The following is a 27,225-nucleotide window of genomic DNA, read 5'->3' as shown; positions in this document are numbered from 1 at the left end:
CGAGAGAGGGAACACAAGCAGGGGGAGTGGGAGAGGGAGAAGCAGGCTCCCAGCAGAGAAGCCTGATGTGGGGCTCGATCCCAGAACGCCGGGATCACGCCCTGAGCCGAAGGCAGACACTTAACGACTGAGCCACCCAGGCGCCCCCCGTTTCCCTACCTTTAAATTGGAATCGTCACAGCGTCCACCTCGGGACGAAAAGAGAGAATGTAAAGAAATCACTTAGCACGGTGGCCGCACCCGGAAGGTAGTCAGTGGAAGTCACTCTAGTCATGACTGTTTTCTAGAACTTACCTCCTGGAGTCTCTAGCCCGTCGGTGGGTCACCTGAGAGTAAGGGGCCCCACAGGAATTACGAGATTCCTGAGATTCAACAGCTCCACTGGCCGACTCTAAACTCACTGCAATAACGCCATGTCGACGCCAATTCTCTGCCATAGAAGCCCCAGTTTCCAAACAGTAGCATCCGACCCTATAGATACGACCCATGTAAAGAGACCTCAAATCTGCAATTTCTCAAGATAATCCAAAGTACTGGGCCCCCGATTATGCCTCAGTTTTGTGATCTGGAAATACAAGTATTAAGACTCCTGACATCCAAGCAATGATGTGAGGAGGAAGTGAGAGCATTTCCTCACATCTTTTCTGAAGTGAGGTGGGCACAGAGAACTAAATACATTTTCCTGCGTGACGTGGTGGGTGTGCAGCTCCGGCATCGCGTCTGACGTGTAGAAGCCTCTGGGCCCTTCCCTGGGGTGTAACTGCTCCCTCCTATACTTAGCGCATCACTCACTCGTCTCCTCAGAGGCAAACGGTCGCTTTTACTTTGTGCCAGGCAATGTGCTAGACTCCAGGCATATGCACTCACCCCTTTAGAATGAGCTGGGCTCGTAGGGTGCGGGCATAAAGTAACTGCATTCTTCTCCTGTGGCCTGAATTCATTCTCTCCTCTCCCTCGGGGGACATTCTGGGCTGATCCATAGCTCTGATGATTCCGCTTAGATACATACCAAGCGAACCGGAGTCTTGTTTCGGCTTTAGAAATTCACTTCCAGGGGCGCCTGGGTGGCACAGCGGTTAAGCGTCTGCCTTTGGCTCAGGGCGGGATCCCGGCGTTCTGGGATCGAGCCTCACATCACGCTCCTCTGCTATGAGCCTGCTTCTTCCTCTCCCACTCCCCCTGCTTGTGTTCCCTCTCTCGCTGACTATCTCTCTGTCGAATAAATAAATAAAATATTAAAAAAAAAAAAGAAAGAAAATCGCTTCCAGCCTAATGGTCACAAAACTGCAGTCCAGTCAAGGATAATCACTGAACTTCTGAAGCTGGTGAATCAGGGGAATCTTCTCACCAACCATGCCCGTTTTTTTCTCTCATCTGTGCCCCCCTTCTCCCCACTCACCTGGCGCAGTTTGTGACCGTCCCCTCAGCCACATGGTGGCACTGGGCAAGTCACTGTGTCATCAACGCTAAAATGCGGAAAGGATTTTGTCTCCCTCACTGGATTGTCTGGGGGCTTAATGAAAATATTTCAGGGTCTAACACATGATTAAACATGCAGTAAATACAGCAAGTACTATTATTAGTGCCTTCCCTTTTGCCTATAAGTAGGCTTAAGTTTCTCCTACCCTAAAGAGATTTCTTGACCCTTTCCTTCCCAGCCCAGTTTGGAAGAAGAGCCCCTATATACCTGTCAGTTCACTCCTCAAATCTTGCATTCTTGGATCCACCCACAACAACTCCAGTCATGTCCCGTGACAGCCCTCCCACCCTATTAGTCGACACAAATATTCTCTTGTTGAAACTTACATTTCCTTTGACTTTGATGACATTGTACTGATTAATTCCCTAATTAATTTAAGAACAAGGAGCCTTAAGCTACTTGCTAAGGTTCCCTTTGTTAAACCTCACCAGAGAGGAGCTCAGGCAGGGCTTTTACTCAAGCAGGGAAAATGAGAAACAGAGAATGGAGAAGAAATCATCGCCACGCTCAGCAGTGACCGGAAGGACCAGCCTCCGGCACGTGGTCTGAAGCTCTACTCTGTGGCTTGAGCTAGAGGAGAGAATGCACTTAGTCCGCTTGCTGCAGAAAGCTTTGGTGTTTTTTGGTGACATGTACCAGGCACTGGACTAGGTGCCAGGACATAACGATGATGACCCTGAGCCTAGACAGGCAGGCAAATCCACGGCTCAGTACAGTGTGGGAAGGACTGCGACAGCGGCAGGGCGCTGTAAGAGCAAAGAATGAGGATGGCCATCAAAGATGCCCCTGCAACTCCTGCAGCCCCTTCTCAATCTTCTCTACCTTCTGTGCCGGCCTCTCTTCCTCTGTCCTCCCTCCTGAAGCCTCCTCCAGACGTTGCACGCCTTGTGCCATATTACAGTTATATTCAGCCCACACCCGGTAAGAACCAAGAGCCAGATCCTTGGCTTCCCTTTTACCCCTCATCATAAGCAGCACCTCCGTGGGCAAATTCATCGCTGTTCCCAAGTGTCTAACACGGTACCTGGCACCTAGTAGGACAGAAAAAGCTTGTTGAACAAACTTATGTTAACAATGAATCATAATGAAACAGAATTGGTGTAATTAACAGTATTTTGAGACTTTTTTTTTTAAGATTTTATTTATTTATTTGACAGAGATAGAGACAGCCAGCGAGAGAGGGAACACAAGCAGGGGGAGTGGGAGAGGAAGAAACAGGCTCATAGCGGAGGAGTCTGACGTGGGGCTCGATCCCATAATGCCGGGATCACGCCCTGAGCCGAAGGCAGACGCTTAACCGCTGTGCCACCCAGGCGCCCCTAAACGTTTTTGAGACTTCTTGAGGATAGAATCCACCCTTCCTTCTCTGAGACTGAGGATCCTTTTGCTTCTTGTTATGTTTGGGGGGTGGGAAAGACAGTATGTGTGTGTGGTGGGGGGAGGACTGGGGGCCATACATCGATTGGAAGTGCCCCCTGTGGCTATGTCATTCCAAGCCCCTTGGCAATTCTTGACTTGTCTACTCTCTGAGTTTCTAAGGCATACAGTATACAATTTTGACAACCCTCAGCCGTGAACATTCTGGAAGAGTTCGGAGTTCTATTATCCCACAGCACTGTCACCATCAGAGTCCTTGCCTTGAGAGAGCCTCTGAAAGGTCTGAGTTTGAGCAAACAAAATCATCAGTTACACACTCCTGTGACTGCCCCACCATGTGCCTCACAGGAGTGTGTAACTGGCTATGTTGTTTGCTCAAACTCACCCTTTCAGAAGACAGCTTAATGGGTCTGGGGTTTCTTTGGGGGATGATAAAAAATGTTCTGAAATGACAAAGTTGTATGAATGTACAAAAAGCCACTGAATTATACACTTTAAAATGGTTACAATGGTCAATGTATTTTACCACAATAAAACACTAAAAAAAACTAGGCACACATAACCATTTTAAAATAAATTGATTAATGTACGTGAGCGACTTCGGAGTTTTGGTGGTTGGAAAGCTGGGAGGAAAGACGAAAAGGGGAGTGGAAGAGCAGGTGTCCTAATGCCAATGACATACTTTAAGGGGCTCAGCTACAACACCCTGAGCCGTCTCCCTGGGTAAAAAGCCAAATCCTTCCAGATGAGTGAGACAATGACATGATCAGATTAGGGCTCAGCAACAGTCACTGGGCAAACACTATTGAAACCAGAGCCGGTTATGTTAACAGTTTTGTCATGCCAGAGTCGTAAGGAGCACTCTTCCCGATAAATTCATCTGTTAATTCAACAGGCACTCTGGATCCCCTCTCTGTGCCAGGCCCTGTGTGCTCCTTGCTCCATCCGCCCTCTCCATGGGTCTACACTCCGCCCACTCCCCAGGCTGAAAGCATGTGGGCTGGAAGCTCCACGTGACGTTGCTCATGGTCATGAGACATGACCACAGGGTTGGATTTGTTCTGAACAGGCTTCTGAAATCAGTGTCCAAGGGCGTGTGGTCTTAGCACTCTTCTGCCCCCTTTTAGCTATGTGGCTTGGGGCAAATCACTCAGCCTCTCTGAGCTTCCGTTTCAACGGACGACAGCATTCATCCGGTCTCTGTCAGAGGCTCTCGGTGAGGCACACGCGAGAGAAAATCTGAAATCATTGAAACCTATCAGACGCCCGGTCAGAGCGTGTTTTCAAGAGTAGGTGAAGGGCCCAGGTTTGGGGGTCAGACCACCAGCGTTCACCAGCGGGAAGATTATGGGTCTGAGCCTCAGTTTCCTCCTAGGTAATGGAGGCCGCAGCACCGTCGGGAGCTGGCTGGGAGGTTCAGAGGAGTCGGTGCACACCCTGCAGCCGGCGCGGAGCCGGAAGGGAGGGAGCCATGGGTAAAGGAGGGCGACTGCACATTCTCCCCGCAGCGCCGTTTCCCTGAGTCACGCAGGGGCTGCAGCGAAGCCCGCCGGACCGCGCCGCCTCCCACGCCGCCCGCCCGCGCCTGTCCCGGTGGGGGTGGGGGTGGGGGTGGGGGTGGGGGTGGGGGTGGGGGAAGCGGCTCGGGGAGCGCGGGCCGCGGGGCGGGGCGACGCCCAGCTCTCCCGCCGCTCCCGGCGCCCTGCGCCCCGAGCCCGAGTTTTCCAGAGTCCGCACTGCAGGCGGCCGGCTTGGGACTCATTTCCTCTCCGACGCCGCGCCTCCCGCACCCCCCGGCCAGTTCTGCGTGCTTTTCTTAAGTGGTTTACAATACCCCGAGTTGCTTTACACCTTACGGCCAATCTCGCCGTAAGTAATTCAATTGTCTTGGGAATTCTAGTAACAAGAAGGCTTGCTGGCTTTCTACAAGAACACGCTGCTCCCCGCCCCCGCCCCCATACACACCCCAGTCAATAGTTCTGGCTTCGCACAGGTGTGCTGAGAGGCAGAGAGCTGTACCGCACATGAGGGAGATGTCGAGGCAGCCCTGGGGGAGCTCGTGATAAAACTGTTGCTGGGAGAGGAGTCTGAGCATTATGGGGCTCCCGGGAGCGGCACGGATGCCTGCACGCACGCTGGCGTTTCAAGAGTTCCCGAGAAAAGGGTTGTCTTGTAGGGTTTGGTTTGGTTTGGGCTTTTTCCTTTCTTGTAGGCAACAAAGGGAAAATGGAGCTTCCTGGATCTTAGTTGTAGGATCCTAGAATCTACAATTATGCCACCAAATCTAAAGGGAAACGGGGAAATGAAGGCGCAAGTCGCCGTTGCTGTTTATTCAGCTTCTTTGGAAGACGCTGGCTTAACACAGAGAAGGAAGGACCCTTAGATTACAGGGAGGCGTGGGGCGGGCAGACTCGGAGGCCCGGGGGGCGGTGCCGCCTGCGCTAAAAGACGCAGGACCCGGGCTCCGAGCCAGGGCTCAGGGCTTGGAGTGAGGAGCCGGCTTTCAGCCCTTGTCCGTGTGTGGTGTGGGGAAAGTTGCAGAACTTCTCTGAACCTCAAATTCTAGATGCATGAAATGGAAATGATAATAATGTCCTGCTAACTACCCTGCATTGGCAGAAGAACCTCATGAAGTTTGTGAGCAATGAAATCATGTGCATGTAAGAAGTAGAATACGATTATAATATCAGTGTCCTGCTCAAAAAGCCGGTGACTCTGGAAGGTTGGTTTGTGGTCAGAGATGATTCAGACAGAGAGAGATTGTAAAGGCTGTGGAGATTTACAAGTAGATTGGTGAGATCACAACAGTCATAGAAGGGCGCTTTTGGGGAGATGGTGCCAAGAAATGGAGAGACTGAAGGGTAAGCTTAGCCTCCGGACCCGAGGAGGAAGTGTCGCTGGGTCCCACTGGAGGAAGCTGGAGGTTTTGTTCTCTGACATGCCGGGGATATGGAGGTGGAGTAACAGCTTATGATGTGAGCTTATGATTCCGTGAGTCACTGTACCGTCCACACTGAGGGTCACATGCAAAAGCCAGAGCCAGGAATAAGTACGCGGTGCGGGACTGATGACTGCACCACAGGATCTGTGGAGAAGACACGAAGGGCCGGGAGGTCCGGGAGGTGAAATGAGTTGGCCAGTCCAGGCAGGTTCTGAGAAAGCCCAGCCAGAGGCTGTGGGAGGAGGTCAGAATGAGTGCACCCTGTCTGGGCAGAGGAGGCTGGCAGCCAGTGTAGGGACCTGCCGCGGGGATAACAGTGGAGGCTAAGAAGACCAGCTCTGAAGGAGCTAGAATCCTGGGCAGGGTGGCCAGGAGGCCACTGGGCAGGATGGAAACCTGGCAGGCACCCCAGAACAGGACCAGAGCTGCGGCGGGGGAGAGACAAGAGAACTGTGTGTAGGCCTTGCTGCTCCAGAAGGCAGTGAGGGACAGCAGGATCCTTGAGAACTGGTACATCGCAGCCTCCCTGTAGCCCTACTGCCTAGCCCGGTGCCTGGCCGACAGAAGGCACTCAGCGTTCTTTGGAATGAACCAGCAGATGAATGGCAAGTGAATAAGGCCAAATTCAAGATACCCAGCAAGCTTGGAATTTTTACTCCCCCTTTTGCTGGTTTTTGACAGCCTTTGGCTTTCTTTCTAATGCCATATACCTAATGCCAAGACTACCCTCACTGTCCCCCCTGAGAACTCTCGGCCAGCCGGCATGCCTCCAGCCTCCTTCCGTTCTCTTTATACGTTGTATGCATTCAAGATGGTTGCAGTCCACTCCGTGGCTTGTTTCCATGGCAACTTGCTTCTTTATGCCAGACCCAACCTGTCTCCAGTTACCAGCCATTGCTGTACCTTATTCAGTTCCCAGCCGTGTTTACATCCTGTCCTGATCCAGAATGTCTTTCATTAAGGGAACATTGTCTTCTCAGAATTAACTTTAAAAATGCACTGAAACATATTATGGCAGGACTTCTTTTTTCAACTAGAAATACAAAATTTCTCCACAACTTCCTTGCCAAAAAATAAGTTTCCTTGTCATTGACTCTTCAAAACTGTTTCCTCCACACATAGTGTATGCCAGCCCTAGAGAAGGATTTGGCTCCCCAGATAATGTCTGGCTGTCAAGTTTTCACCTACATCTGGGGACTCTACCCCTTCCTGGTCACTGTCCCGATCATTTCACCAGCAGTCTCACCCGCAGTACTGAGGAATGCGAACACTAACTCAGAAAATTAGAGGAGCAAGAGTTGCAGTGCACATTTAATTTTATTTGACTGTATTGTTTTTATTAGACCCATCCATTTCTGTTTTTAAGGTTCCTGACGTGGTTTTCAGCAATTTAATGAAGAGGGAGCTATCTGACCCATTCTTAGACTCCATCTTGCTCTACTCGCAGAGAGTGTCTTGACCATGATCTCTTTCTCAGCTGTACACTTGTAACCTTAGGAAGCACTCGGATGGCGCCCACGAATGCCAGTTCAGGGTCACCTTCTCTTTTCTTTTCGACGTGGATTTTCAGATCTGCTGGCAGACCTGTCTGCCATGCCATCACCACTTGCAGCCAGCCTGGACTGGCTTGTCCTTGGCCCAGCAGCTAGTCCTGTTCCTCACTGGGGGCCCTTCACTGCCATTCCTTGCCTTCCCGTAAAGTGCCATACTGGTTCCCTCATTCGGTATCTCCCACTTACAAGGCCTCTCGTGGCTCAACTCAGTGTATTGCCGGAGTCTTCCATCTAGGTCCTTTCCCCAAAGGTCAGTGAGCCTCTACACAGCGGACCATTCATGCTGGCTAAGGTATCATCCCAGGTTCCTTAAAGCAACTTTCCTCTGTGCGTCGAAAATCCAGTTTTGACTTCTCCTGCTCTTTCTCTGCCTGCGTTTAGAGATAAAGCGCACCAGAGGATATGCAAAGTTCATCCTAACTGTGCGGTCGTGCTGTGACCAATTTGTGAAAAATACTTTTCAAGGAGTGGTTCTACATAGTGTATGTGGGGTCATTCTTGTAGGGAAAGTCTTTCCTGTACTGAGTTGAACTGTGTCCCCTTCAAAAATGTGTTCCAGTCCTAATCGCTAGTTCCCCAAATGTGACCTTATTTGGAAATAGAGTCTCTGAAGATATAATCAAATTAAAATGAGATCCTACCGGATTATGGTGGGCCCTAGCCCAAGGACCGCTGTTCTTATCATAAGAGCGAGCATTGGTCACAGAAGGAAAACTGTCAGTGTGAAGACAGGAGAAATCGGAGTTATGCTGCCATAAGCCAAGGAATGCAAAGGATTGCCAGCAATCACCCAGAAGGTAGGAGAGACAAGGAAGGACTCTTCCTTTGAGACTTCATTCAGCTTCTAGCTGTGAGGGCGTAAATTTCTGTTGTTTTAAGGCATTCAGTGTGTAAGAATTTGTTACAGCAGCCCTAGGAAATAATTCGTTCCCCAACGAGAAAACGGGGTAGAGGTCAGAGGTTTGGATCTCTCAAATTTTGTGCTGCCTCCAGTGTTCAGCTCCCGCAAGGATAAATGGGAATGTGCCCAGTTTTTTCTGGAATGAGAATACTTTCTTTACTTTTGGATGTGAGAAAACAAATACAGAGATATTTTCCTCCCCTGACATCGGTAACATTATTACCCACAAGACATGAGGCACTTTTATTTGAGATACTGCCTAAATATTTATAGCTCCTACTGGAGTGTGAATGCCTGATACTCCGATGAGAGGCTACTGTGAACCACCCCTGACCATGCTACACACCACCAGACCCTCCCCTCACGCCCAGCTGATGAATTAAATATGGCTGCCTGAACGGACTCATTAGCCTACCAGGGCAGCAAGGCAACTTGAAGGCTGGATGTGATAAGTAATGCAGATTATAAATGGCCATTGTAAGTTTTCTTCCAAGGAAAATTTCTGAACAAAGTGCTTTTAAAATTATGTTTGTGTTTTGTCTTTGGAGGAAGAGTTCTAGAGCTGGGGGTAAAGGAGAGGCTCAAGCAGGGATGGAAGCATATCTCCTGGTTTGGTAGGAAAACGATGGTAGCAGTCAACACTGGACAAAAGGGAAATTTTAAGAATGTTGCAGCAGTAGAATTGGTTGGATGTTGCCTGGAAGCAGAGTTACAAATAAAGCTGACTCCTAAGCTGAGAAAACCTGAAAAAAGTTGGCGTCACTGACTGTGATAGGAAATGGATTTTTTTGAGATCAAGAAGGGCAAGAAAGAGGGGATGAAGAGGAGGATCTCTCAGACTCACAGGCTAATGGAGCTTGGCAGAACCCTCAAAGTCATTGACCCCAAGGGCCACATTCGCAGACGAGGCAGCTGGGGCTGGAGAGAGGAAGCTATCAACCAAAGTTCCGTGGCTGGCAAAGGGTAGAGCCAAAATCAGAATCCAGAACTCCTCTCCTAGTCCAAATGAGAGATCAAGAGCTGGAGAAAGTGGGAGGGCTTAGACCTATGGATGTAGATTTTGTAGACCCCCACTTCATAGCTGGGGACATACGAAGGAGAATATATGGACCAAAGGTCACAAACCACAAACTCATGGCTCCACCTTTACTCTATTTTAAAAAATTAATATTTAAATTCATTTCTAACATTGCATTAAGTGCATTCCCATAAAACTCTGGGTTTCTGGGCACACGGGGAAAAGTCAGCTGGTCTGTGAGAAACTGAGGAAGAGCTCCTTCCTTTCAGATACACCAGGCGCAGGCTGGTTTACCCTGCCCACCCGGCTGGCTTCAGCGCTGCTATCCCCGGCCTGGCCCCTGTGGGCCCTGGGGTTTACAACCCCTGGGAGTGGGGAAGAACGACGGAGATCCTGATCCTGAGGCTGACCCGCAGGACTGGAAATGGCAGAGGGGGAAGGGAAGCCAGCAAAGGAATCTGCAGACAGGAAGGACCAGGGAGCCTAGGTCACAGAAGCAAAGGTCTTGTCTAAAAATCCAGGGGACAGAGTTTTCATCTATTTTTAGATAAAGTAACAGGATGTGGAAACCAAAAAAAGTGGACAGTTCTCTGATCCTGCACAATGGTGATGACTTATGCAAAACATCCTCTTTCCTATTTTTAACTAGATCACAGAAGCTGCGTCATAGGGCGTGTTGCTGACTAATCCTGTCGCGGTACCTTTCTCTGAATTGCATAAATGCCATCTACATAGGCTAGAGAACATTTGAGAAGGGAAAAAAAAATCTGTAAAGACTACTGCACACAGGGCATTCTTATAAATAGTGTTCTGAGTGAGATCGGGGTGTTCTGGGCCACCGCTTTCTGGACGTTGTCTAGGACTTCATGGTTGAATGATGCAGACACTCAAAGAATATTATTCATTTATTTAAGCTGAATTAATGATCCCGTGATTGGTTTGTACTCCATAGTGACAACTGTTTTTCAGCAGGTGACATGGAGAATGAGGCTGATATTTTAGCAAAATTATTTTCTAGTTGGGGAAATACCCCTGCTCCAGGAATAGGCATTTTGTTGGAGGAAAGGCCTCAGGAATGAGAGCCAAGGGTCCTCAGTGCTTTATAGGCAAGAACGATATCATGACAATGACGGGGCTTCAATGTCAGTGGAGACCCGGGTGACCGTGGAAGGCAGCCCCTTCCCATCTTACTGAGATGGAGCTGCTGTAGATGCTGTGGGGGCCCTGCTCTCCCCCCACCCTGCGCTCCAGCTGACGGCCAGTGGCCAGGCTCTGCGTCCCTCCGCCTGGGGGCTTTTCTCATAACCGAGGAAAGCCAGAGCGCCCAGGAATGAAAACCACCCAAAAGCAGCAGCAGCCCTGACCAGCAATGGGCGGGAGTTGGGGTATAAATACCCCAGTTCCTCACCCCTCGGTGGGATAACCCCTAGCATGGGTTCTGTGAGCTGTTTAACACACAGAGTGAATCGGCTGTCGGCTCTGGCAGGTTAATGCTTTGGCTAGACTAATGCTGTAATAATGTTTTGTTTTCAGTGTGTGTATCTGTGTAGTCTGTACAGTTTATATCTGTGTATATAAAATGTATATACTGGGTGTATGACGTATATGTGCATAATCTGTGTATGTAACAAGGTACATATGACACGTGTGTGCGTGTATGCTACTTTATATTTATGGAAGGTGATACTGTTTTTCCATTTGCAATGATGTTATAAAGCTTCCTTTTAGAATAAACTTACTTAAGTAAAAATGCTGAATTGATTTAAAGAACGCTGAAGTAAATGATAGAGGATGACCTCTGCGAATCTGCTACAAACTCGTGGAGGTTGTGCCCGCGTGACTAACACCACCCCTGTGTCTTCCTGGTCTGGTCTGCAGATCCCCCAGGTGCTCCCGAAACTGCCAGCAGACAAGAGGAGAGAGAGTGGCTTCAGGCCAGCCATGTCTCCTTCGAGCAGGGCACCTGTGTCTGCTGGATGGGGAATTGGTGATGGAAAAGGTGAATCAGGGGAAGGGGCCTACCACTTCAGAGAACAATAGTTCACCAGTTTGAAAAAGTTCAGATGGAGTCCAACGCTCGAGTGATCACGAAATTGAGGCCAGGAAAGTTTAAAGGACATTTCCCAGTTTCCACACAGAGTTTGTGCCTGAGCTGAGGCATGGCCGCCTTCACATGACCTCCACTCATGCTCTCCACTGTGCTCGGTCCCTGAGAGTCAGGACTCAGGTAGGGCCTGGAAGGCAAGAGAAAGCAGGGACGGGGCTGAGGAGAGAAGATCAGGAGAGCACGGTGCTGAAGGGGAACACAGGTGACTCTTTCGGGGGGCCAGGCAAAAAGAGCTTTTTAATAACAGAAGGGCTCAGGCAGAGGGAGAATGAGAACTATGGTGGTGGCTGGGATCAGATGGGAGGAGCTTGAGTGCCTGGTGAGGGGAGTGTGAACTCACAGCACGTGTGGATCTGGGTCTCTGAGCTGAGAAAGGACACAGGAAAGCCACGTTCTGGGGACAGCACCGTAGAGAGTAACTATGTTCAAGTACTGTTTCCAGAACCCAGTTACGTAGCCTCTCTGTCCCTCAACTGCTTCAATATATAACAGCAATAGCGTCAGAACTTCCCTCATGGATTTGGGTGAGGATTAATAGGAATAACGCACCAAAAAACAGTATCTGGTACCTACTAAGGGCTCCATCAATCATAGCTATTATGAAGTTTTCTACGAAGAACTGAGTTGTGTCAAGAGAGGGAACCCCCGGGCTAAAGCGAGCAGTAGCAGAGACAGAATTAGAGGTCGGTTCTAATTTTTAATTCGACACTCTTTCTCTTTGACAGCATCCTGTTTTAAAAGATGTCTTATTATTTTCTTGTATGTGTTAGCATTTGCTCTTGCAAGACACAGCGCCCTTACTTAGTGCAAACATACTTCCACAATGGTTTCCTTTTGGAAAAACAGTTTTGATTGATTTCTTTCACTCTCTAATTCATATATCACAGTTAGAGGGAGTGCACGGCCTGCTTTGAAAAAACAAGGCTTTCAATTTTCAGGTCTGTCGCCACTGACAGCCTAGCCTGACTTGGAACCATGTGAAATTACGTATGACATTTAGAATTTAATAACTGTTCTGATTGCTTCTTTGTGTCTGTGGAGAAAATAACATTTATTCTGACCAAATGCTATCTTTTCCCTTTTTCCTCAAATAAATCATACTTATGACCTGAGAGCTTCTGTTGTTCTTTATGATTCACTGATCAACCATGAAAGAACAAATGCGGAAATTCGGGTGACAGCGTATTGGTGATTCTCTCCAGGAGACTGTGGTCTCTCAAAGAATCGGAGACAGGATGGCAGCCTCCTCAGAGATTCTGTAGCCCAGTTCCTTCATCTTCACAGATGAGAAAATTCAGCTCAGAAAGGTGAAGTGAATTTTGCAAAGTCATCTTGCTAGTGAGGGATTTTGAACACATTGGTGTTTTCTGACTTTGAGTCCCCATTCCCTCCCATAGGGCATCAACCCATGCATATCTAAAAAGTCTTCCTGCATTATCAGGCAGGGAGATCCAGCTTGCTGCTTGGTTTTGCACATAAAGTTTTACTGAAACACTGTCATACTCATGCACTTCTTGTCCGCCATTGCTTTCTCACTACCCCAGCAGAGGTGAGAGGGTTCGCAACAGAGATCCCATGGCTGCTGACATATTTACTGTGTCCCTTCACCAGGCAAGTTTGCCGATCCCTGTTGTGTATCACGCCTGGTTGAGACTCTTTTTCATTGTTGTTCGTTTGTTTCCGTTTTACTCTTTTTGTATCAGATCTTACTGTCAAAAGTTGAAAAAAGTGAGATTGAGCAGGGAACAATGGGAGAGGAGAAAGAAGATAAACATTTATTTATCTAATTTGGGGAGACTTTATATGTGTCATTGCATTTCATTCTCAAAAAGATGCTATCAATTCCTATTTGAAGCCCCATTGTATAAATAAGAACATTGAGGCTCAGAGAGATAAGTGCTAAGTCTCTTAAGTTGATGCCACTAATACTTAGCCGAACTAGGGTCTGAATCCAGCCTTCCCCTCCTAAAAAGCTGTTCTTTCTAGTGTATCACGTGACTGTCATAGTGAGGTCACTTTCATTTTTAAAAAAATGTGTTCTACCATCCCCTATGTTGGGATAGTTTAGTTAAAAATAGTATTGTGCACCAAACTATGTTTGCTAGGTGGCTACTAGTTATGATTATCTAATTTATGATACCATCATCAGCTTTGTTTTTGTTTGGATGGGGAGCTGGGCTACAGAAGGTGAAAACAATGCACTTTTTGACAACTCGCATTTTGCATTATTGAAATATCTTGATGGATTAATAGCTCCTTCAGCAACAGGTAGAACGGAAGTTCTATGTATACGTCCACACAACTAATCACGTGGGTACCACGTACATGTGTTTTTATATAATATAACCCTCTCCAAACTTGCTACAGCCGTCTAAAGCAGTGGTTCCCAAATTTCCCTAATTATCTGCACCCCTGCTCCATCCCATGAAGGCCCGTGGAATACAGACTCCCAGGACCCTCCCCCGACTCTCCAGTCAGTGGATCTGAATTTAGGTTTGGGGATCTGTAATTTTACTTTTTTTCTTTAACCTCCGGAGGCAATTCTGATGATCAGCCAGCTTTGGGAACCTCTGCTCTGGTTAAAGAGCGGATGGACGCCTGTGTCTTTGTCACAGCCCTTCCTGGTCCCCCTGTGTCCTCTAAGCCCATCATCTTCCTGAGCCCCTTGCTGTGGGCAGTGGGTACATGGTTCCTCATCTTTGCTGAATGAGGCTTGGAGGGAGGGCACCGTACACACCACACTGTGTGTTTCCTCAGTTTCCGGGAAAGTAATGCACACACTTTCTGACTTCATTGTAGTGATTGGTCTGGTTATACTTTTATTTCTATCATTGCCTTTTTCACTTCCCATTTGCATTTGCATGAAATTCCTCAAATGACAAATCCCACTCTGATTATAAAAGTGAGGTTCATAGACACCCAGGAGATAAAAGGCTAGTACCTCCTGTACCCTGTTATTCATCTTTCCTTTCCTGCTTTTAAAAATGTCACTGCGACCATTAGGGATTAAAACCAAAAAAGACTTTGAACCCTGAAAGTTTGTTGGTCTCAGCCACCCATTAATTTAAAGATTTTTTTTAATTTATTTATTTAACAGAGAGAGACAGCCAGCCAGAGAAGGAACACAGGCAGGGGGAGTGGGAGAGGAAGAAGCAGGCTCATAGCGGAGGAGCCTGATGTGGGGCTCGATCCCAGAACGCCGGGATCACGCCCTGAGCTGAAGGCAGACGCTTAACAACTGCACCACCCAGGTGCCCCTCAGCCACCCATTAATTTAAATCTTTCCTCCCCACTGTGTGGGGGTTATATTAGTTTAATAAAACAGACTTTTAAATATATATATGTATATGGCCACATTCAGCCTACATTCATGTTTTTAACCAGTTCCTCCCTCTTCCATAGTATAAGTTAACAAAAATAATTGACCTTAATGGTCTTTTCACTATGAATGACTTTGGGTGAGAAAGCGAGTTCTTACTTTCATAGGATGAGATATTATTTTTCATATTATCTCATTCATAAGATGAGATATTATTTCATAGGAGGAGATATTATTTCTTTCTTTTAGGTGAATTAAGACAAAAATACATGTGTGTGAAGACTTCAATATATCCCATATTATAATTAGGAGTGATGATAACCTCATCAAGAAAGCAGCAGATACCAAATCAGAAGAGAAAAGACGATGTTTAACATGCCGACTAGAACAATAAACGAGATCTAGTACCGTGAAGGTGTTTAGATTAGTGTATCTCACCATCAGAGACACAACCGACAACAGGTGCAAAACCAATGAGGATGTCAGAATGACACATGAAAGACCATAATGAATAAGGCACCAAGCTGGCGTTCGTGAGATGAGAGATAGCGACTTAAACTGCAATAATGCAATATCTTTTATAAGCCATTAAAATTAGAGGTGAAAAAGGAAGCGCTATTAAATTACTTTGAGCGGTATCTTTCCACCTCCATGAGGTCAACAGAGCACATTTCACGATAGATGTCTCAAGAAATTTAACTAGCTGTTCATTTAAATCTAAAGTGGATAAGCTGTAATTAAATAAACATTTTATATCCCAGTTAGACTGGCCCTAATGAGCAAGTCTAAATCTTGTTTTCAGGATCAAATTGCACTTTGTGCCGGCACCTGCTTGCCAGCCTGTCCTTTCAATAGGGACAAGCATTCACAGTAAGGGCAAACATGCCTAACAGGGACAGCAGGACACTCTCCAGGAGTCTCGAGAACTGTTCAACGTCACAGTGCATTGGAAACAACAGAGATTATGCTACTTCAGAAAAGTAATTTTGGCTTTAAGGGAATTAAAACCAATTGACTAATCTCTCTAATGCCCTTCTCATAGAGAATAGGAGCAAACTAGGCATTCATAATAGGCCAGGGCAGAGAACCCGGCCCCGGCGCCCTACAGGAACCCCCTGCCTGTGCCCTTGGCACTCACCAAAACCTAGTGTATATTGTTGTTTATTGTCTAAGCGTGTGTCTGTCTTCCTGACTAGACTGAAAGCATCCCAAAGGCAGGGACCAAGGTGAACTGTCTGGGCATCGCCAGTACCTCTATGTGGCCTGCCCCGGACGTTTATTCTAGTCCTTGGTGATGCTGTTAGGTAGATAAATAAATTTGTTGATTAACAGAATTTAGAAGCACAAAAGCATCTGATTCCTTCTAAAAATTTGGTAGTTCATTTTTTGCCTTTGTTGCTATGGAACAGATCCCTTCTCTGTAGGAGGAATAAATGCAAAATGAATGCAAACATTCACACATCGGATCCATTTATTAATACATACATTTGTTTATTTAGAAAACACAACAAAGTATGAAATCATGAGAATGATTTGATTTAAATAAACCAAAACTACAAATGCATCTTCATCTTCTCAAATCCTTTTTTGGTTGGAAGTCATGCCAGTTCCATCAGCACTTGCTGAGTATGGACTGCAGAACTGGCCTCCGCGATGCTAATCGTTATTGCAGGTAAAATTATTCCAGGGTCTAATAATTAGGGGTGAAATAAGGTTTAAAGAGATTTCTTTATTATAGGGTTTCTCAAGTTTTTGAATTGTGCCCACGTGCTTTATGAATCTTCAAAGTTTGTAGGCAGATGGTATGGATTTACTAACTCATGTAACTTTTTATGGAACCGCTGAGAGACTGGTGTGGTCTGAGGAACACACTTTGGGAGATGCTGAATCAGACACGCTTTTAATGGAGGCTCCTTCTGTTAGAGAAATTTCACAGTTGAATACCTGACTTGAAAGACCTGTAATTCTGTAAAACTCCCTGGACTCGTGGCTCTCAATCCTGGCTGCCCGTTACAATGGCCTGGGAGCTTTCAACAAGCCAGCGCCAAGGCCCCACACCAGCCAGCTGAGTCAGGCTTTCCCAACTATCCGATGGAAATAATTCCCGCCTCACAGAATTGTTGCGCAACCGGAAGGAGATCATGTAAATAAAATGTCTACTCTGGTGCTTGAAAACAAAGTTCGGTCTTTGGAACAATGTCTCTTTCTGGGGATAGTGTAGAATTCCAACGAAGAAATGACGCTGATACTATGTAAGTAGAAAAATCACTATTTGGCCACACCCTGGTTCTACATTGACAGATGATAACAACGGAAGATGAGAAACAGGGTGATTGCATCACCTAAATATTTCCCCACAATACACTTAGTAATTACAAAGGGAAAAACAGTAACTTTACCGTGGAAAACTCTGGCAGACTCCATCTTAACTAAATGATGAAAGGTAACCTCATCAGTAATGAGACACGTCCACACCACATGCCCCATGGCACAAGGGGACACGGAGATGACCACATCATGGCTTCTGTAATATTCTTGCCAAAAATACATTATCTGGGGGCACCTGGGTGGCTCAGTCGTTAAGCATCTGCCTTCGGCTCAGGGTGTGATCCCAGGGTCCTGGGATCGAGCCCCACAACAGGCTCCTCCACTGGGAGCCTGCTTCTTCCTCTCCCACTCCCCCTGCCTGTGTTCCTTCTCTTGCTGGCTGTCTCTCTCTCTCTCTGTCAAATAAATAAATAAAATCTCTAAAAAAAAATACATTATCTGGAGGAATTACACAAGGAAACATCAGGCAAACCCAAGTCAAAGGACATTTGACAAAATTACTGGCCAGTAATTTTCTAAAGTGTCAAGGTCATAAAAGAAAAAGAAAGACTGAAGAGCTGGCCCTGACAGGGGAGGGCTGGGAAACTAAATGTGTTGTGGGAACCTGGACTGACTCAGGGACCAGAAAGGGCATATTAGTGGGACAACTGGCATAAATTCCAGAAGCTCTGTACATGATACATGATGCATTTTTTCAAGGTTGTTTCCCTGGTTTCAATAATTGTGCTCAGTTCTTGGGGATGATGGATGAAGGGTAAATGGAATTCTGTACTATTTTGCAACTTTTTTGTAAGTCTGAGAAGTTTTCAAAATGAAAATATTAGAAAAATTTAACGATTCTTTATTTCTCAGGGGCTTTCGAGATAATGGAATTGATATTTGAGGAGGTTTTTCTCCCTCTTGGGTATTCGGAGTTTAGGGGAAATAGGGCCCCTATACTGTGTAGTCTACATTGAGCCTAGTAGAAAGCGGCCCAAGATGGTCCTTTTAACAAGCACTTCCTGTGATTTGGATTCATGTGGTCATAAATGCTTGATGGAGGATTTGATGGAAAGCCTCAAACGGAAAGTGCTCCAGGAAAGAAGAGGGTAGAAGCCGAGGTGGTGATGAAGAGAAATTAGGAGCTGCTAGATAAGGGTTTCAGAGAAAGCGTTTGATGTTTGAATAAGGACAGGGGGAGGGGAGACAGTGCTGGGGGCAGGGAACAGTTATGAAAGACATTTCAAAGGGCAGAGAAGGGACTGAAGAGTTTAAAGACATTTTCCTGGCATTAAACGTGTATGTTCTTCTTGGCATTTGCCTGTAAGCCTGCAGTAGTGATTTTGATTTTTTCTAATTTTGTTCTGTTTTTTTTTTTTTTTCTTTGAATATTACTCTATGCTGAGACTCATCCTCCAGGGGTCTGGTTACACTTTTCTGCTACAGTGTGACACAGTCTGGGTCATGGGCCTTGTTTGGAAGACAGATGACAACGCCATTTACCTGGTAGTCCTTGGCCTTATGAAGAAAAGTGGCTTGGCCTGCGAACAAACGCAGCAGGTGATGGACGCAGTTCTCTGCTGTGGGGCAGGCATGGGGACCTGGGTCAGCAGAGCCCCGGAGAATGGCCGCAGCGGCGTGGCCGAGGAGCTCCTTGGAGTCTCTCAGGGATTGTCTTCAACTGCAATGCCCCTTCGTCTCTTCCTAATCATTTCCAGGACTGGAAGCCAGAAGTGAATCTGAAGACGCAAAAAAGATGGGTGAATGAGCATTAGAGTCATTTCAAATGCCTCTGACATCAAGTTTCCATCACGCGATGGCTGGCATCAGGAAAAATGCAAATAAACTTCAGAATGGCCAGAAACTGATCCTTGTGAGTTCTCTTAGTCTTTCATTGTTATGAGCTATTTTCCGACTCTAAGTTGTCAGGAGCCCAGAGCAGCAATGCAAATGATTCTTGTCCATGGACGTGAAAATGACTTTTACCCTGTGGAGTGCAATTAATCCTCCCACCCACCTTGGGGAAGAAGCCAGTCTTGCATCTAGTAAGCTCATTCATTTTGGTGTTCCTGTTGGCTTACATATGTGTGTGCTTTGAATTGTTCTTTGAATCGGTTAGAATTTCCTACTGTTCCCTCGTTAATTAATTAGTTAAATGAAATCTTTGACAAGCATTCATTTTATGTGTAGGAAGTCATTCGGTTACCATATAGATGTATAAATATGCATATGTGTCGTATACATAAAACCATCGTCATATAGATATATACACACCGGACATATATTTTAGTGCTGGAAAATAAACAAATTCTTTGGAGTTTACCAAGCTGTCATAAATAGTTCCTTCTGTTATTTATGTGTCCTTGGGGGGATAAATAACTCTAATTGGGCACTGTCCATTAATAATCACCTCAGAGGGTCTTCCCACCGGTCTCTCTACCTACGGCTGAATGTGCCCACTTAAAACCAGTTTTTTGAAAAATGTCTTGTAGAATCACCTGGACCAGCATCCACCATCAAGAAGCTAAGAGCCTTAGCCACGCACATCTGTTAGTTTTCTCTGCCCAGTGTCCCGTCTGTTACTGGGGATGTGAGCCCTAATGTGAAGCGGAGGAGTGCTTTCAAAGTCCACTTGCCCTTCAAACTTAAAATATCCTTCGTGACAGGTCACCGCCCCCCCTTGGCCTTGGCCTTGCCTTTGTAAAGTAGAGACGCTGTTTACTGCTTCCTCCTCCCCCCGCCTGCTTTGATCTTTTCTTCAGTATCTTCCCGTGCAGATATCGGATGCGCTCCTCATGCACGCTGGGGTAGAAGGATGCCGACACCAGGATTTTGAGTTGTGTCAGGATGGAGGAGAGCAAGGCCAGCACCACCAGTATCACAAGAATAATGCTGAGAGGAATCCAGGTCTTAGACAAGAGAAGCTTTGGCTCAGGGATGCAGGTGGGTTCGAACAGAGATATGTGAAAGGAAGAATCATGGATGATGTCTTGAGTTCCTTGCTCCTAGAATGAAAGAATAAAATCCTTAAGATTCATGCCATGCTTGTCCTCAGTCCTGGTCTTTCTCAGTCCTGCCCTGCAATACATGACGTTTGTCTTAGAGCCTGCAGGCGCTCCGGCTGGAGCGCCTCCTGTGTGCCAGGGTCAGAGTAAAGAGAAGGGCCGAGTCTCACTTGAAGCTATCGCAGTGTTTTTCCAGAGTGGGTTTGTGGAAATAGAGATTTCCTTGAGAGAAGGGTATCAGATAAGTGTATCTACTCTGTCCTTTCTTTGCAGAGTCAGGATGCCCATGAGATTGTTGAAGTCTCTGAGAAGAAGACAAAGAAATCCATTTAACGTCAGCCAGCGGCTCTCCTGACAAATTGACCACATAACCCGGTTTTAAGGAACACCTGTTTCTATCCTGTAGCACATGTGGGACTGATGAAAGATGGTTTTAGCTCAACTGGAGGAGATTTTTGGAACGTAGACCCGGTCATATCCTCCCCATCTTTACAAATACCCTGACAGGAGACCACAATGTCAAAAAGATGTGGAAGCGTTATATTATGTTCTAAACCAACCTTCTAGACATTGGGGGAGGGGAAGGATTCTTAGTGTGAGAATACTAAGAGCAGTATTTGCTGAAGGTGCCTTTACATCCCACTTGTAGAGGTCTCGGGTGGAATGTGTTCCTTTCTGCTTGAAGGCAAGAGTACAAACCAGTTGCCCTCAGCAGACTGACACAGAGGGCAAAAGATGACCTTGAGCCACCCAGCCAAGCCACCCGCAAGAGAAGTGTGTGCTGGTTCAGTGCTTTGTTTCCCCTGACCTGAGAAAGTCATTTCATCTCTCGCTGGATTTGTTTTCTAATTTGGTAAAACAGGAATTAATGGACCAGGTCCTGCCCATGAATAAACTACTCCCAGCGTAAATGAAGCACCTTGGGGATGGAGCATTAACCTTACGGACGGGAGGGGTGCCTGGGTGGCACAGCGGTTAAGCGTCTGCCTTCGGCTCAGGGCTGAACCCGGCGTTGTGGGATCGAGCCCCACATCAGGCTCCTCTGCTATGAGCCTGCTTCTTCCTCTCCCGCTCCCCCTGCTTGTGTTCCCTCTCTCGCTGGCTGTCTCTATCTCTGTCGAATAAATAAATAAAATAAAATCTTTAAAAAAACAAAAAAAAACTTACGGACGGGAATCCTTAGTAAGTCATTAGCACCGCTGCGCCCCAGAGCCCTGGGGCCAGGAAGAGGGAAATGACTTCTCCAAAAGAACACAAGCACACCCAGAGAACAGAGTGCACCTCCATCTACCCCAGTACCTGTGAAGATTCTGGACACTTCAAATCTGGGACCTCTCTACAAACGGCATGTCAAATTTGTCATTTCCCCAGCACTGTGCTAAGCAATGGAAAGCATTTGTGCTGCCTCTCCTTTCCTCTTATTAAAAAAACAGCTCGCCTACAATTAAATAGAGAGATTTCAGTCCCAGAGCAAAAGCATGCACTCTTTTTAATACTATTGAAGAAGCAAGCACATCGACTGAGTCAGTGATGAGAAATCCTGCTTAATAAGAAAGCAGCGGGTGTCCGGTCTGGGAAGAAGCTACTTAGTCTAGGAATCTAACTGGCGATTTTGCAATTGGGAGTCAGGGCTTCATAAAGATTGAGTCAACATTTCTGTGCGGGGTTGGCGGAGGGTAATGCGGAAGACAAATGAATTCTCTCAAAATGCTGAGCAATAGACTGAATGGTTCCCTGATGTTTTAAAATGTGTTTACCTCTCTTGAGTAAACAATTTGCCAAGACAGCGTTGAGCAATGGACCGAGGACCCGCTCTGGTATCAGAGTCCTGAGAAGTTAATGCAGACAAATGCTGTGCACAAGTAGGGGCTCCGTAAGTGACAACGCTGGCTATTTTCACTTACAACGTCCGCCCATCCAGCTAGCTCACTTTGGGTCATTTCCCTTCTTTCTTCTTTACTTAAAACACTTATTTACAACCATATGAGAGTGGGAGAGAAACACCGGCAAAATCGTGAGGCGATGGTTCTCTCCCTGCTGGACGTCCCCTTTGCAAACCTGCGACGCCGGAGGGACCAGGAGCCTCCAAGGGCATCCTGGGATAAGGGCAGGCACGCAGGGTCCGGAGCCGGCTGCTGATGGCAGTCTCCCAGGCACGGCAGGAGAGAGTCTGAGAGGAGCCCCCACGGCGGTGGCAGTCTCGTAGCCACAGCTGCCCCAGCGCCCACCGCCCTGCTGTCGCTGTGCGAGCGCGAGGCGGCCTCCCCCACCAGGATGTGTGCGCCATGGCAGCCCGCAAAGCTTAGACATCTTTGCATGCCCAGTCCCCAGTGACGCCCGAAAATGTATTTGTCAGGACATTGTCATTGGAAAGCTTCTGGGGCTTTTTTTGGAAGGCAGAACTTGCTTTTTTCTCCTTCTGTCTAAAATGGTGAGAATTCACAAAGCAGGCATGGGTATTGACTGAGAGAGAGAACTAAATGAGAGAGAAGGAAGAAGAGAAGGCAGGAGAGGAAGAAGCGAGCAAGGAAAAAAGACAAAGGAGGATGCATTGGGGGAGGGGAGTGGAGAGGCCCTTTCACCTGCCGGGGCGGGATCAAGCATGTCTGAAAGCCTAGCTTGGCTTGCACCGGAAGCACTGCCCCCATTATGTCCCTGCTCCGGATATCTAGAGCAACAGGGATCTGGGAATGCCCTGAATTCTTCGGGGGCAGCAGAGGGTTCGGGGTAATCAACTCTGAGAAACAGCCCGGAATTAGAAGGGGCAGAGCCCCCCTACCTGCTGAGCCAGAAGAAGCAGGGAGGGAGAGTGTGTGAGCTACAGGAGGACCCCAGGCCCTAAAGGAAGAGAGCTGTGGAAAGGGGGCCTTCAAAGGAGGGCTTGCTGACACCCTTTCTGCCATTTCCTTCTAAGAGTCCCCCTACTGTAGCTTGACAAAAGCAAGGGGGAATGAGACATGTGCAGACAGCCGTTGGTGTTTTCACCAGCCCAGGCTAGCGCACTCCGCCCCAGCACGCACAGCACTCACTCACCCACGCACACGCAGCACTCACACATCCACTCACACACCACGCGCACACACGGGCATGTGCATGCACAGGTCCCACCTCGCTCAGTTTCACCACCTCTGGGTTTAAAAGAAATCAAGACAATATCTGACAAGATCCACATCCTCTGAAATGCCCACATAACCACAAACTTCCCCAGAGAAAAATGGAAAAGAGAAAAGAAATGGGATGCACAAAAGCCATGGTTTTCTTGGCCGGGGACACAGTTGAAGAGAAGCAAAAACAAAGGAGAGAAAGGCAGATCCCGAGACTCGGGGGCACCAGCTCAGGAAAACACACTGTCTTGACTCATGAAGATCGTCTCATAGATCCATCCAATGGTCTTCGGCTCCATTCTTTCGGGTGGAGTTTAGAACAGTGGTTCTCAATCTTGGCCGCACATCACAATTACTTGGAGAGTTTTTAAAAATCCCCCACCCCAGCCTCACCCCAATCCATTTAAATCTGATTCCTGGGGCGTTGGTTTGCTTGCTGTGGTCCACAGCGATGACACTGGGCAGCCACAGTAGATCACCACTGGTTTCAAAGGTCCTTGCTTTTTGGTGCCTGAGCCAAGGTGTCTCCAAGTATGGTCTACGGACCACCTATTAGAGTACCTGCTTACTAAAGGTACTCTCCTTTTTGAGAATGGATTCCCTGTAAATTGAGGCTGGAGACTCTGCATCCATCCCAGGAAATACTTAAAACACACTTAAGGTTGAGAACCACTGACCTAAAAAGACAAGGTAGTTGTTTTCATTGTTTTAGTGGGTATTACCACATACTAGCACTGGCCATAACATTTCGTTACTTAGGAGCCCTTCGAAGCCCTCTTAAATGCTATGCTGATGCACTGGGAGGCCTCCTGTGTTGTGTAAGGGCTCAAGATTCAAAGAAAAGAAGTTCTCATTCACAAAAGGTGCCCAAGGTCCTACAGAGAGAGGAAGAAGGGCCCTAGGTTCATGCCAGGTTGCTTGAGAACCAACTTCAGGTTCCATATCAGAGATACCTATTCCCACATTTCAGTGTTTGCTGACTATGGAAAGCTAAAAATGCCCCCCCATGATATAATGCCCAAAATCATAGATGTTACTTTATTTGGAAAAAAGGGGACTTGGCAAAAGTGACCAAGTCAAGGATCTTGAGCTGGAGAATTTACCCTGGTAATCCTGGTGAGCCCTAACACAATACATCCATCCTTCAAGAGAGAAGCAGACAGAAATTTTACATACACAGAGGAGAAGACGATACGAAGACAGAAATGAAGGTGGAGGGTTGCAGCCACAAGCCACGGAAAGCCGACAAACTACCAGAAGCTGAGAGCACCCCAGAGTGGATTCTCTCCTAGGGTCCGAAGTGAGTGTGGGGCTGCCAACACTTGATTTCAGCCCAGTGATACTGATTGGGGACTTCTTACCCCCAGAACAGTAAGGGGATACATTTGTGTTGTTTTCAACCACCCAGTTTGTGTTCCTTCGTTACGTACCCCCGGGACACTAACACAGTGACCCGGATGTTCAGGCTGATGTCATACTCTAACAGCTGGACTTCGATTCAATTTAACCAGCAATTATTGGGCGCCAGTAATGCCAACAAGCCAGGCCCTGTGCCAACACGGGGATCCGAAGGTGAATAAGGCCCAGCCCTGCTCTGGGAGGTTCACGGTCCTTCTTAAGACACCCCAGCCAGGAGCCGGGACACGCCGCCAGCAGCGCCTACCTCTCTGTGCAGTTTCAGGTGAACCTCCAGCCCTGGCAAGCTTTGGAAATGCTCGCTCACTGAGAAAATGAGCCGATACAGCAGATAATCTATGGCTGCAAACAGCACCCAGATGTAGAGGTGGGTAAGTATGGGGAGGAAAAACAGCCCCAGGTTTTTCCTTTCTTTCGGAGACAACCAGAAAGACGGGATGACGACGTATTTCTTCCTTTCCTTCTTACTCAGCGGGAGGACGCAGGGCCTCTGCAGACGCCTCTCCGTCTCATCGAACCTAACAAACTGTTTGGTGATGAAGATGTTTTCGAACTGCCGACTGCAGGGGTCCAAAAATCGCTTCATGAAGAGGCCGGTGCCGAGCAGCACCAGCAGAAGCCCCATTAGGGCGAGTAGCTGCCGACCCAGCGAGGACAGTACCTCGGTGGCCGTCACCATCTGGTACAAGGCACCCAGGGCTTGGCCTTTGGTGTCATTTAGCTGTGCCTCCAGGGCTTGAGTGGGGCTGAAAAGCGAGACCGCCAGAGTCTGGTTCCAAGAAATCAGGTCATCAAATAGACTCAGGTGAGTGGCAAGGCCGTAAATCCACTGAATTGCTTCAATGTATCTTTTCAAAAGGGGAAAATGTATGGAAAAGCTCTTTGCCCTTAGGTTGCAAGTCATGCCGTCCAGGAGACCTTTGAAGTTATGAAATGTATTTTCCACGTGTCCGAAGATGACCATCCCCGTGCCGGCCGCAAGCAAGGCGCTCCTGCCTTCCCGCAGGCCGCAGGAGACGAAGAAGAGAAGAACGAAGCATCGCGCGCGCTTGGAGCTGCACAGCAGCAGAGCGGTGACCGCCCAGCCGGCGCTGAAGACTAGCAGCGAGGACAGAGACCAGGGGAAGGCCAGAGACAGCAGGCCCACCGAGACGAAAGCCACAAAGCCGCACACTCCCGCCTGCCGGATAAAGGCCCGCCAGCCGGGGCTTCTTGGAGACACATACGTCCCCCAAAGACTTAGGAAGACAGCAGTGCCCAAGGTCCAGACACCCATGCTCCCTGCGTCCCTGGAAATAAAAAGAAACCAGGGTCAGATGTTGCTTTTGAATGTCCCCTGTCACTTTGTAAAGGGCACGGTGGTAGACTGGCGGCCAACAATGGTCATAATTCTTTACAATCTCTATCTCCGCACCCCTTCCAATGTGACTTTATGGCTTCTCCCATCAAGAGGCCAGAGAAAGAGAATAACCCATCAAGAGGTGGCTCTATTTCTCCAACCCTTGACTTCGGAATGGCTTTGTGATGTCTTCGACCAGTAGAATGTGGCGGAAGTGGCAGGGTGCCAATCCTGAGTCTATGATTCACCCCTGCGTCTCTCTAGGAACACTCCAGCTAACTTTTTAACAAGTCCCACTGTGCTAGCCTCCTGCTGCTGCTGTAGCACACAGCCATAAGCTTAGTGGCCGATAGAAACACCCACTTATTCTCTTACAGTTCTGGAGATCAGACGTCTAAAATGGGTCGAGAGAGCTGCTCTCGAGGGGGGAATCCATTTCCTCACTTTTTGCACCTTCTGGAAGCTCATGGACCCTTCCTCCGTCTCAAAGCCAGCGATGTTGCACCTTTTTTCCTCTTAGACCTCCGCTTCCATCCTTGTATCTTCTATGACTCTGACCCTCCTGCCTCCCTTTAAGGACCCCTGCAATTATCTCGGTTCCACCCAGATAATCCAGGATAATCGTCCCATCTCAAGGTTGTTAACTTAATCCCATATGTAGAGTCCCGACCACTATGTGAAATGACTTACTAACAGGTTTTGGGCATTAGGACATGAGCGTCTTGGTGCTGGGGAGACATTATTCAGCCTATCACACCAGGCTGGGCTGCTGGATGCAGACACATGGTCAGTCAGTTCCATCAACCAACAGCCAGCCAATGGCCGGCCAACCGCCAGACGGCTGAAGGAGGCCATTCCAGACCAGCCAGCCACCAGCCGGCCCACCAGCTGATCACAGATACTTCAGTAGTAACAAATGTTTATTTATTTTAAGCCATTGAATTCCGTGCTGCTTTATTAGGCAGTGATTGTGAACTGATAAAAGCAGCAATACTGTATCACGGACCTTAGTAATGGAAATAACCCCTCGGCTGGTGGACAGGCTGAAATTTCAATGCACTGTATTATGTAGGATCATTTTTTGATAGTCTGTTTTCTCATGCTCTAATTTTGCAGGCCAGAAAGCATACCAAGGGCTTCCAAACTTAAATGTGGCACTGGACTGCAGCCATCGCGTCCCTGCCCCATAACGACTGCGACTCACCCACACCCCTCCAGCCCGCCCCTCCCTCGGAGGGCAGTTCTCCCCCGAGAATCTTGCAAGGAAAACAAGAATACTTTGTCACTGAGTTAATCATCTTTTCTTTTTTCCCAGATGTGGCATGATTGAAACAAAGGTGCTGTGGGGCTGCCGCCGC

The 27,225-nt window shown here is 47.6% G+C and overlaps 1 protein-coding gene and 1 long non-coding RNA gene across 2 annotated transcripts; one reads left to right on the top strand and one right to left on the bottom strand.

Annotated features, from left to right (window-relative positions):
• The first annotated feature begins 3,917 nt into the window (after window positions 1-3,917).
• On the top strand, window positions 3,918-21,170 carry LOC113252844 (uncharacterized). The gene is made up of 4 exons (XR_007188100.2): window positions 3,918-4,146; window positions 11,149-12,684; window positions 18,423-19,946; window positions 20,282-21,170. It is a non-coding gene; the product is annotated as an uncharacterized LOC113252844 (long non-coding RNA).
• On the bottom strand, window positions 18,668-25,811 carry DCSTAMP (dendrocyte expressed seven transmembrane protein). The gene is made up of 3 exons (XM_026495589.4): window positions 24,776-25,811; window positions 19,700-20,008; window positions 18,668-18,742 (listed from the first exon to the last, which is right to left on the bottom strand). Exons 1-3 carry the CDS (start codon window positions 25,802-25,804, stop codon window positions 18,668-18,670), a joined length of 1,413 nt encoding a protein of 470 aa, XP_026351374.3. The 5' UTR covers window positions 25,805-25,811.
• Between the last annotated feature and the right edge of the window lie 1,414 nt (window positions 25,812-27,225).

This window comes from Ursus arctos, unplaced genomic scaffold (genome assembly GCF_023065955.2).
Source record: "Ursus arctos isolate Adak ecotype North America unplaced genomic scaffold, UrsArc2.0 scaffold_6, whole genome shotgun sequence".
NCBI lineage: Eukaryota > Metazoa > Chordata > Mammalia > Carnivora > Ursidae > Ursus > Ursus arctos.
Note: the sequence above shows the minus strand (reverse complement) of the source record. Positions and strands in the feature narration are given on the sequence as shown.